Raw genomic sequence first — 12443 nt, forward strand, 5'->3', positions numbered from 1 at the left:
GCAATTGGCAGCCGCCGCCGCGGAGAAGTTGAGCTGACGGCTGAAGATCGCCGGGAATATGTTGAACTGCTGGTGGTCGAGGCTAAGGGCGGTCGTCGGCAGAGACGAGCCGCTGCCGCCACCGCCGCCGCCGCCGCCGCCGCCGCCGCCGACGGAGGTACCGACGGAACCGACGCCGCCCGCACCGGGACCCCCGGTACCTCCGGACAGATCGTTAGCCAGGGTGATGCCGGGGTGACCTGGTCGAGGTAGCGCGTAGCTGGAAACACCTGAGCGAGCACTCGACTACCTACGAAGACATCTTCCGACGCGAATCTGCGATGAGGGCGCGCCGCGTCCGCCCTGCGGATACGCACTGTGTTATTTTCCCCCGAGCACTGACGCACCGAAAAAGCGTCGAAAAGCGTCGAGAAAATATCGAGAAAAACCTCGATTGTTATTCTAGAGGTTCGTAATTTTCTGTAGTAATGGTGACTTCAACGAACGACTAGGCCGTGAGTTGTGAAAAATATTTCTTGCCGTTCACCTTTCAAATTCTTTAAAACAGTTTTTTAAAAAACAGTTCACCTGCCAATTAGAACGATTCGTTAGAAAGAAGAATAGATTTTGTTTGCGCTGTAGTGTACTCTTATGAACAGTCCAGGGCGACTCCAAATACTTTCTTCTTTTCTTTTTTTATCATTCCTTTCAAAACACTTGTGCGTCGTACACCTGCATTATCACTATCGTAAAGTCCTGATATTTCTTTTGAATGTTATCGCGTGTGATAAGCAATCTTCTATGTTTGGAATTCAAAGACGAAAAACTATTGCTTATCGATTTAGTGTTACTTCGTGTTTCACTTCAACCCTAGAAATCTTCGATTATCAGAAATAATATTCTGTCTCAGAAATTTTATAATCAATATTAAATAAATTTCGACACGTATAATTAATCTTCGTAAAAATTTACAGGCAGCAATGGATTCTCACAACAATTATTCTTATCTGTTAGTAACAACTTAGTCCAAATCCAACCGGCGGTCCCTTTCGCATTTAACAGAATGGACATCTACGTCGGAAATTATTTACTAACAAGGAATAATTAGTCTATAATATTACTTTAACTATGTGCGTTTTAAACAACAGCAGTTCTGATGCACTTTCGACGAACGTAGACACGCGTTTCTTGAGTCTTCACTTGGGAATGCGAGTCTTCTTTTCGTGATGTTCCTTTAAAAGATGTCTGCGTCAGTTTCTTCAAGAATTTCCAATTAGAAGATACACGTGTAAAATCCTAAACACACGCTCCTCTTCCTCCAATTTTATCTTCGTTGATTCTCCGTTATTTGAAAGTCCTTTCGTTATTGCTTCTCAGATGTAACACGTGTGAATAATTGCAATAAATCCACGATACTAACTTCAGGATTAGTATGTCGCAGAGAATACGCGAGTCGCTGCAAGTGATCGACGCAAATCTGGAATTCGGTCGCGATTTAAATCTGATTATCTCGTCGATCCAATTAGAAGGGTACGCGAGGACCCCCGTGAGAGGGGGCAGGGTTCGTTTTGTCGACGCGCGTCCGCGATCAGCTGGCCTTGAAAATTCGAATATCGAAGTAATTGGCGAGAAATGGCTCGATATGAGGAAATGGCGCGCACCGCGAGATGACGACGACGACGACGACGACGACGACGACGACGACGACAACGGCGATGAGAACGATGACGACGCCGACGGCGACGACGAGGTCGACGAAGACGACGTGCACGACGCGCCCTTCCTTCCTTCCTTCTTTCCTTCCTTCCTGCGAAGGACAACGCGGTGGGAAAACCCGGAGACGACAAGAGCGGAGAGCGAATCAGAGGGGGCGACCGCTCGCCGTGAGTTCTTGTGGGATTCTGTCCGCGAAATGCAGTTATCCCGGTGACTCCGCGCGGGGGTGAGTGAGCAGAGTACGCGTACAAGGGGGTTGCTTGCCTGCCTCTCGGCCGTCGTCGTCGCTCGTGGTAGGGGTTTGTTGCTCGTAACCGGTCGCTACTACTACCCGCACCCCCGACACCCCGATCTCTGCCCCCGCGCGCCGCCGCCGTCACCACCGCCACCCCCGACGACGCGAGGGTGCGAAGAGCTTGGCGGACGCGTTGGATTGGCCCAACGGAGGGGTACGTCGCCTGGGCGACGGCCAATCGCGGGGGTCGTCGGGATGCCCGCGGCGACCCCACCGCCGTCGCCAACATGGCGCGCGTACCAATAAAAATTCCTCCAGAAAATAGCCTGCGAGCGATTTTCTTTCCGGGGCTACCAGCGTGTAGCGCTTTTCCGACCACGCACACGCTTCATCCCAGTCACCAATACGCGCGCTGGGAGGGATATGGCGTAGGAGATCCTGCTCTCTCCATCCCCTATCCTCGTCATCGTCGTCCTTCCCACCCTCAATTCTCCATCCGTCTCTCTCATCTCATCTCTACCTTTGCCTCTATCTCTCTTTCTCTTCTCTCTTCTATCTCGTTCTATCGAGTGCTGTTCCATTCTCTTCCTCTCTTTCTACCTTTTTCTCTCTTCGCAATGCCCCTTTTCCTCCGCGCGCGCGCGAGCGCTCGCGTGCACGTTGCTCTCGTCTTCGTTTTTATTATCTCGCGGCAGATAGCTTTTTTAATTCTTTTCCCCCCTTTTTCGGGGATTTGATTGTAATGTACACCCACGCTTGTGACCCACCTGCGTGCCGCACGTATATAGCCGCGCCGCGCGCGGCGGTGGCGCATCGTTTGCGCCGTGAGATGCATTCGGCCCGGCGCTAAATGTCTTTGTGTATCTCGCGCCCGGCTTTTTCGGAGGATTTGTAATTTGGAGACTCGGGCTCCGCTCTCTATCTTCCCGACCCTTTTACACCGCCGCACGTTCCGCCTTTTTTTTTCCGTATTTTTTTTTTTTTTTTTTTTTTTTTTTTTTTGCGTCGAGCCGCGGTAGATTGCGTTTCTTGATTTCCTCCCTTTTTCGAGATCGCTCAAACTCGCGTAGTTTTGGCAGTTTCAGCTTTGTACCTCTACAGGGTTGCTAATTCAATTTTTTAAATCCTTCTGAATTCTATCGATAACAAATTTATTTTTATTTATTTAAAAAGAAAGATTGTCATTTTTCTATCATTCTTATGTATCTTTGATTCGCAGTTGAGACAGTTTTGCATTAATGATACTTTTAACACGATAATTTATAAAACTTATACGGGACATCAATGCAATCCTATTACCGTTTCTCATAAGCTCAAACTTTAATTTAATTGCACCCTTTCTAGCAGGAAACTGGCCGTTAATAAGAGAATATCCGTAAAATAACTCTTAGGGGCGCCAATTATGCTGAGCAGCATGGATCATCTATTCTGCTTGCGCGTTCGCCACGTTCTCATTCTCGTTCCGGCACGGCGTCCCTTCGCGATTTGCATCGTCATAGCTGTCGGCATTTCCATTTTCATTTCTGGCTTTCTTTGCGCCGGAGCTACCTCCACTTTGTCTCACGGTGGATATCATTTTTAAGTCCCCCACCGTCTCTCGCGCGCGCCTTTGTGCGTTTCTGCTTTCCTCCACTCTCTCATCTGTTTTATTTTTTTCTTTCCTTTTTTTCCTCTCTTACCCGCCTTTTTTCTCTCCCTTTTCTCTTACCTTTCTTTACAGCGCGCATTTTCTTTTCTCGGGAGCGCGACGGAATATGCGCGCTCGCGTCAAACGCAGAACCCTCATCTCCTTGCTCTTCGATTTTCCGCGAGTCCTTCGTCCTTGCGACCTCCTCGAAGTTTCCCTCGACGCGACGAGACGGGAGATCAAGAGAGAACGAGAGGATTTTCTCGACCGCGTCGAGGGAGATCGATGAGCTCCGCACCGCGAGATCGAACGGCGAAAAGGGAACACGACGAAGAAATGTAAAGTTTCGAAAGCTCATTCGAGAGCGTTGGCGTCTCAGAAGTTGTGAGGAGCGCTTTCAAAGGCCCGGCTGCCGTTTTCATTGAACTGGCAAAAGTCAATTTGCTAGCTTGCCGGAAACTGGGCCACCGACATTGCGCAGCATGGTCAAAACAAGATAAACAACCACTTCGCGATTTGGAAAAAAAAACATGGAAAAAGAACTGGACCAAATGCTCTAAAAATCTTCACTTAAAAGTGACATTTAGAAATACTTTTTAATGTTTTATTCTACGGCTACGTCTAATTATAGTAAAATGGTTAGATAAAACTTATAAGCGAAAAAATATATTTGACACAAATAAATGCAACTATAAAAATTGCAATATTAAATAAAACTGTGGTGAGTTCAATTTGCATCGTCGCGAATAAACTTAGAGAATATTCTTTTCTATCAATTTTTTGCCCCAGAATCTAAACTTATCGAGATTATATTAGTTTTAATACTTATTTGAAAATATCAAAGTGCATTTTTGTTTCTTTCTCTAATTATTCTACAAATTTTATTTAATTTTTAATTTTAAAACGAGTATATAGAACACGCACATAATAATAATGTAATTTTAAACAATTATTTAACAATAATAATGTTAAAAGATAATAATGAAGTTTAATAATTAATTTTAAAGTTTTGAAAGCTTATTTTAATAGATACTGCGCTTTTCAATCTTTTTTCATTTATATTATACAATTTTTTTTTTTTCGCAATTACGTGCGTAATGTATGGTAATCTAATATTTTTTCTAACTAATGATACATTATGTTTAGATTCGGGCTCTTTTATTAAAGGTATTCAACGAAAATGCGACGGAAACATGCGGTGCTGGAAAAGTCATTGCGTACAGATCAAAGCCGGTAAATTTTTGATGTGTGGATTCAAGGGTAGCTAGGCAAGGGGGTACCATATCGGCAGGGCGTGGTCGAAAATCTGTCACACTAGCCACGAATAAACTACCCTGTAAGAAACGGTATCAAACTTCAGAATGAAATGTGGGGAACATTTTATTCTCTGATAACTCTGACAGCGATTCTTGATCGCTTTCAGTAACATTTATCAATAATTCATCGACAGTTTGTCAATAATTTCCTGTGTACATTCTGAATTATATTGCTGCATATCTATTGTAGTAAAATTCTTAGATTCTAAAAAGGAGAGACGAAATTCAAATTTTTTTTTTTTAATACGAGCAAATAATTGTAACAGAAAAAAATATTTTTCATAATACACTTCATAATACACTTTCATAATAACTTAGATCATATTATTTACAATCAAAATCGAATGAAATTAAAAAATTATTATATCTTTTTTTTTCATAAATTTAAAAAAAAATATCAAATTAAATATCAACATCAAAATATTTACTATTGAAACAATCTTATTATAATTTACAAATCTTTACATTCTCTCTTCAGTTTGATATCCAAAGGCAAATTATATTAAAATTCTTAATAATTAAATTCTAAATAGCATATTATACTGAGAATCTCAAAACATTGATAATTGCAATTTATATAATTTACATTGTAAAACGGAACATAAAAAAAGTTTGCAATACTTTCGAATCGAAAAGTTTTGCAATTATTTCGAACTATTGAAGTATATATTGCTGTATTTATTACAGGTAACTTCTTTTTAATCTTTTATACATATTTTTATCACGCAACACCTATATTCTTATTATCGTTTACATAACGTTATTATACCAATTCGCGTAATTCCGTAATTCGAGGACTAATGAAAATTAAAATGTCAGAAATGAAGTGGCGCATATTTTCTCCGGTTTGCAACTTATCACACACGCGCTGCTAAAAGTGTAATATATGTAAAAAAATGTTGCAAATTTATTATAATGAATTTTACATTCGTCACGCTTTTATATATGTTATTATATTTTATTTCTGTGATTACAGTTTTTCCATAAACCGACAATAACATAACATTTTTTTCTGGAAATATACAAAAATGTATACATATATATATTGTATATATTGTACGGCGGTTTGATATACATGTACATATAATTATGTACACTTTTATGATGTACATATATGTATTTGTGCACCATGTGACATTAGTGGGCGGTTTTCCCATATGGGCAAAGGCCGCTGATATCCAATTTCAAACAGCGATCAACAAGATTTTCTATAAAAATGTTTCATCAAGAATAAATAATATGTTACATTATTTGTAGTATTTTTTATAATTTGTATTATTTTGATTATTTTGAATAATACGCATTTATCGCATTTATTATTACATATTTAACTTTATGAATAGAATCTTTAACAGTCAGAAGATTGCACTAAAATGAAGAAAGATACGATTTTCTGATTGTCTACAATATCTTTATACAATATAAATAATATATCGATGCTCTGATAGATAGATCAAAAATTAAGAATTTAATATTTGCAATTTTTCCTTTAACACATAAATTACAAACATAAATAATTAAATAATAATTTAAATAAGTTTTTTCGATTTTTTATTCTTGGAACCTTTAATTTAATATTTTTCTGTCTCCAATCTTTCTCTCTTCTCTTTTTAAATGAATTACGTTCTCCGATTTACACCGTACGACTTAAAAATTTATTGATAAACTATGCTTGCATCCGGAGCTGACGTCCTTCATTTTTAATTCTACTTGCAAGTCATCGGGGTGCCGCTGACTACCCTTACAAAGTATAACATGCATATGGTCCGTGCGACGAGGCTGGCGCTCTATAAAATCTAATCTCGATCATCTACCCTTTGCGAATTAGATCGATCAGACAGCGGTCGTATACAAACAGTGGTTTGACGTTACATAGAAATCCACGTGGAATTCGTAGTCGGCGCCGGACTATTCGTCTACAACGAGATGTACGCTTGCATTATGAAGGGATGAAATTATCGAGTACTTTACTCCTCCGTCCATCTTTCTCTGCTCTCGTCTCATGTAGGTACCTACGACAAATAATCATAATATCGCATCGTTGCATTACAATTTATATGTATGTATATATTTTTTTTTCTTAAACGCGAATTATTTTTGTTATACTAATCTTTTTTTCATTAATCTAAAAAGTATAAAGATATAAATATTAAAATTTAATTATGTAATATTAAGCTTAACATTATACAAAAACTTTTGTAAAAGAAGAAAAATTATATTCAAATTCAATATTTTTCTGAAATTTGATAAAAATTTTACGAAATTTATACAAAATAATAATTTTATATAAAATAACGTCATGAAAACTATGTTATTCTTCTTCCGTTTATATTATAATTTATATATTAATAATTATATTGATATGTTAAATTTATATTAAATATATTAACAAAACACCTTACATTGCTCGTTATTTGGTCGCTGATTTTTGAATTGTTTGACATTTTTAATCATAATGCTTACTATTATTTTATTTTCTATAATATAAAACAACTAATTTTTTATTTCTCTTTTATCTTTATCTAAAATATTCTTTTTCTAAATAATCTTTATATTAAATATATTAACAAAATACTTTATATTGCTTCTCTTATTTGATCACTAATTTTTGAATTGTTTTACATTGCAAACTTCGAGCGTTTGTATTCTTATTTTGGTGATAAAAATGTCTTTTTAAGACAAAAAAACATTAATCTATGTCTTCTTCATAATTTTACATATTCTTCATAATTTATCAAAGTTATGAGGACTTGTTACAAACATTGTGCGACAAACAAAAGAGAACACCAATAAACACAGTGGAAGAAACGAGATGCCATGGGAACGGGAGGGACCAGGCCGTTAAAGCGAATTATTGCGTCGACAATGATAGAAACCTCAAAGAGGCCTGGTCTGGTCTTGAATTGGCCCGCTTTGCTTGAGTTTTGAGCGCTGTCGAGAAAATTACGGCCTTCGAAAGTGTCGACACGCGCCATGGGCGTTCTGTTTTGGAGGAATTGAAAGAGGTGGAATTGCTAAGCTACCGACGCGAAACTTTCCCCTTTGTACGACATCCGACAAAGGCCGCGACTTCAAATTTCATTGGCGTTGCACACTTCGCTCGCGTCATTGCCATCGTCCTGAAATCATACGGACATCGCACGAATGTGAGAAAAGAAGGAAATTCACGCGAGAAAATATACTCTTAGGCCAGTGTTTATAGTCGGTTTTTATTTCAAGATTATCTTAAATAATGTCTTAAATACTGCTTTGAGATTGGCTTATAGCATCTTAAAATTATACTTAAGACAGTCTTAAATGAGTCGCGCGATTACCAGTTTTAATCCTTGATTATACGAACGAATCATTTGGACCCAAAGCAAAAATCTTTAAATGACTATATAATCTGTATAATTAGTTGCATGAAATTCTAAATTGTAGATAAAAAAACTCTAAACCTTCCTCTGCCATAAGGCGGAAATTCACTTGTATTCTGTACTTGAAACAAGACTTTCTAGAACTTACACCGAGAGAAAAATGTTTGATAGTTGTGACTATAGCTGCTTGATAAAATTATTATGGTTAAGAACTCCATTTTTATGATTATTATTGCTATAATAATAACCATATATGTATAGTTCTTTCAAACATGAAAAAATTGTACTATAAATTATAATTTTAAATATTATTATCAAATAAGATATCAAAATATAAATAAGTAAAATAAACATCTTTATTCAATAAATGCAATCGCAATTATAGTGAATATAATTATTTTCTTAAATTCATTACACAATTTATGTAAAAAATATATGTTGTATGTAATAAATAAAAAATATATGTTGAGAACAAATTAAAGATTTTCAAGCAGTGTGTGTAACTATTATTAATAGCATAATTGACTATATATTTGCATGGTTTAAAACAATTATAAATATATATTCCAAAAAATGATTATAAAGTTATAATTAAATTATGTTAATTATAATCATTCTTTTTCTCAGTTGTAGTTAAGAAAGATTAAGCAGATATTTTGCATCGGACATATGTAGAAACGCGCAGAATTTTATGGCACGGTTACAGAGATCTACGTGAAGTTTTTTAACTTCGACTTTTTCCCAGTCAAAATTAAAACGATGCTCAAAACGATTTTAAGAAGATCGCCGCGTGAAGCGTGGGCGTGTTTTGGGTTACACAGCCTAGTAATTGGCCTATTCAGATTGAGTGCAATATTTTGACGTGGTTTCGCCGGTGACACGTGCGGCCAACAAATTGGCAAGCACGTGTCGACCGACTTGTGCGTAAGGGAGACTTTTGTCCGATTTAAACGTTACCCTGTCCGTCACGTGTAAAGCGGCTGTAGGTACGATCAGTTGATTGTCTTCTCTTTGTATAGAGATGCATGATGTTACTTAATCGCTTTGGAAAAGCCTCTTTACCATGTACACAGCCAGCAAAGTTTAATAATATTTATCTAAATGAATTTATCAGCATAGGAAGATATTTCGAATTTATATCAAATTCCGAATTATGTTACAGGATGCGAATATTCTTTTACTTGCAGGTGTTATGATTAATTTATAATTAGTATTATTATTAAAGTAAAAAAGTTAATTAAAAAATTGTAATTTGCAAGAATTTCATTTTCAATATTAAATATCTTGAACTATTCCTCGCACAATTTTTGTTAAGATAAAAGCTGAAAACAAATTTGTTATCTGTTTAGAACAATCCCTATTTTTTCACAAAATACCAGCCGAAGAAGCAAACAATAGTCCAGATATGTTTCCTGTATGAGCGTGTATACAAGAAGCCTTATTTGCGGAAATAATTCAACACCGATATCAGACGACGTGATATTGCGATTCTCGTTAATGCGAATTTAATCGATCTTCATTACTGTTAATTTCAGTCGATTTCAGTCCCATTCCGTGTTGGTCCTTTGTATAAAGGATCAACAAGGGATTCTACGAGATAGTTCTTCATCATTAAGCAGTCCATCTCAGATGTAGAATCAGTCGAGAGAGCACACGGGACCCGCGATGGTATGGCTAGCAAAGGGAATAAACGATGCCAAGAAATATCAGCAAAAAATTACGACGCTTAAAAAACAGCAGAGAAGAGAGAGTTTCTTTCTCGGCTGCTTCGTCCGCTTCGTTCTCGTCGTCCTTGTCCAAGTCGAGAGATGATCAAGGAGCCAACCTCCTATTCGATCTCTCGATCCTCGATGTGCACCCCCAACCTATCTGCTACCCTTCTCCGGACGTTCGCGCGTCCGTTCCTCTCTCGTCGTTTTCGTGGCCCTCCTCCTTACTTGCTGTTTTGCTCTTTCTCTTCCGCTCCACTCCTCTCTCTCTCTCTTTCTCTTTCTCTTTCTCTTTCTCTTTCTCTCTCTTTCTTTCTATCTATCTCGCACATACATATACACGCACAGACATACACATTATTTCTTTCCCTCTCCATTGGCGTCTTCTTCTTTTTTCCTCCCTCGCGTGTTTTGCCAAGAGCCCTCACGGGCGGAAGCGTCACGTACTGCTCTGAAACAAAAACGTAGCGACGTCAAATGCGATTACGAGAGCTGCGAGAGCAGCTCCAGAACGCGGATGCTGCGCTAGGTTAGGTGGAGAACGGCGGCGAAGGTGGACGAGGGTGAGAGGGACGAAACGGGGGGTGAACAGGAGAGAACGAAGAGAGGAGACGAGGCCGACGAGGTAAAGGGGATGTTCATGCCGGGAGAGGACGACTTCGGGGAAGGAGGGTGACGAGACGACAAGGGGGGTGCAGGCGGGTGAGCGATGGGGTGGCAGGAGGAAAGGGGGGGCACGGACGCTTATCAGGGGGATGGAGAATTGTCGGGGGGAAGGAAGGGGGTCGGTGGGACGAGAGAGAGAGAGAGCCAGGGTTGGGCGAGATTCTGCGAGGGCTCAGAGCGATGGCTCGGGTGAAACGTGCACGTGTACGTACATATATGTGTATGCGCGCGCACACACGCATGCTGCGCGTACACATACGTGTCGCGTGTACACGCGTATCACACTGTGAGCCGATGTGGTCGCGCGCGTGTGCACGCGTACGTGCGTGCGAGAAAGTTTAGCGCGCGCGTTCGGATGCGTGCACGCGCGCGAAAAATCGATCCTCGCCGTTCGACGCGTGCAAATCGTGGACACCAGCTATGAACCGGTAACTCCGAAGGTCCGTGCGCTGGTTAATTACTATTATCGCGAATTTCGCCGAGTATTATAGTTAAGCAATTCCCACCCCCCCCCCCCCTCCTCTTCCCCTTTCTGCGTTTTTTTCTTTTTCCCTAGCGACGTCCCTTTCGCCGTATTACTGGAAAATACGTTGATTAATTAGATGCCTCTTATTAATACATTTGTTAATCTACACTCTATCCAATTTCTGTATTCGGAACGTACGGTCTTCAGAAATATGAATGATTGAGTTGCAATGATAGTATGTATTCTCCAGTTTCGTATATGTTATAAAATAACAATAAATTAAACATAACACCAAATATAACAATAATTATATTTAGCATATTTATCATTACACTAACATATCATTTTTATAAATTTTTTACATAGCCAGAGAGCGTAGTAATGGATAAAAATTACTTAAAATTTATATCAAATTAATACCTTTTTATCATATTAATTTTATTATAATTCTAAAAATGGAATATTAATAACAAAGTATAAACGCAATATACAATATCTGCAACAGGATCGTTTCATGAATCATCAGAATAAATTGGGTAGATGCAGTATACAAGATCGATCGATTTACTTATGTTACAGATGCGAAACTCGTAAACGCTTTAACATGTGCTTGCGCTTGGATGTCTTTTACATTGCATCGATTAACAGCGTCGACGGTGGTACAAGTTTTCTCAAACATTTTAATACAACGTGATTCTCATACATTTCTTTCAATGGAGTAGGACAACGAGAAAAACGCGTTTTCCCCATTCATGAAGGTGAGACGAAGTAACTTATTTTTCGGGATGACACCCGTTAGAATTAACGTTCAACGTTGGCGACCGAGGCTGACGATGGTCGCCAAGCCTCCATTAAAAAGTTGTTAAACGCAGCCTGACGGCGCCCCGCGGCAAATTGGAACCCCATCATAAGTCTTCCTTGTATATAATGTACATGGCTGTTAGAGCAAGCCATCTACAAGATAGTGAGATCGAAGTAATTAAGTATTCGACGAAGATATTTTGATCAGGCTGAGTAGACCAACCGATAGATGTGTGTGTGCGTGAGAGAAAATGAGAATTTCTTCCTCTCGGGTGGGAAAAAATATGTTAAAACAGCACCGTTTAATGAAAATTCATAATGTTTAATCGATATCGTATCGACATTCACGACGGATTTTTGATTTTGCTTTTTATATGCATGAATGAATAAGCCACGAACGGGAATTATTGTAAAGGTGCTGCACAAATTGAAAAATATTTTCCTTTAATAATCTTTCTTAGATTATAATTTTAAGATTATTGTTGAATAATTTATTTAATTTAATATTCTCCGCAAAATAGATATGAAATTATTAGTATCCTGTGAATTATATATACATATAATTTTCGTAT

The 12443-nt window shown here is 38.6% G+C and overlaps 1 protein-coding gene across 1 annotated transcript in view; it reads left to right on the plus strand.

Moving 5' to 3' along the window:
• Positions 1-6784: 6784 nt before the first annotated feature.
• Positions 6785-12443, plus strand: part of LOC108745985 (multiple coagulation factor deficiency protein 2 homolog) — a 20815-nt gene continuing 15156 nt past the window's right edge. The window contains exon 1 of the mRNA XM_018482440.1: positions 6785-6877. Within this exon, the coding sequence (XP_018337942.1) occupies positions 6823-6877 (55 nt within the window). The 5' untranslated portion in view covers positions 6785-6822. The remainder of the gene's footprint in view (positions 6878-12443) is intronic.

Source organism: Trachymyrmex septentrionalis, unplaced genomic scaffold (assembly GCF_001594115.1).
Source record: "Trachymyrmex septentrionalis isolate Tsep2-gDNA-1 unplaced genomic scaffold, Tsep1.0 scaffold16, whole genome shotgun sequence".
Taxonomy (NCBI): domain Eukaryota; kingdom Metazoa; phylum Arthropoda; class Insecta; order Hymenoptera; family Formicidae; genus Trachymyrmex; species Trachymyrmex septentrionalis.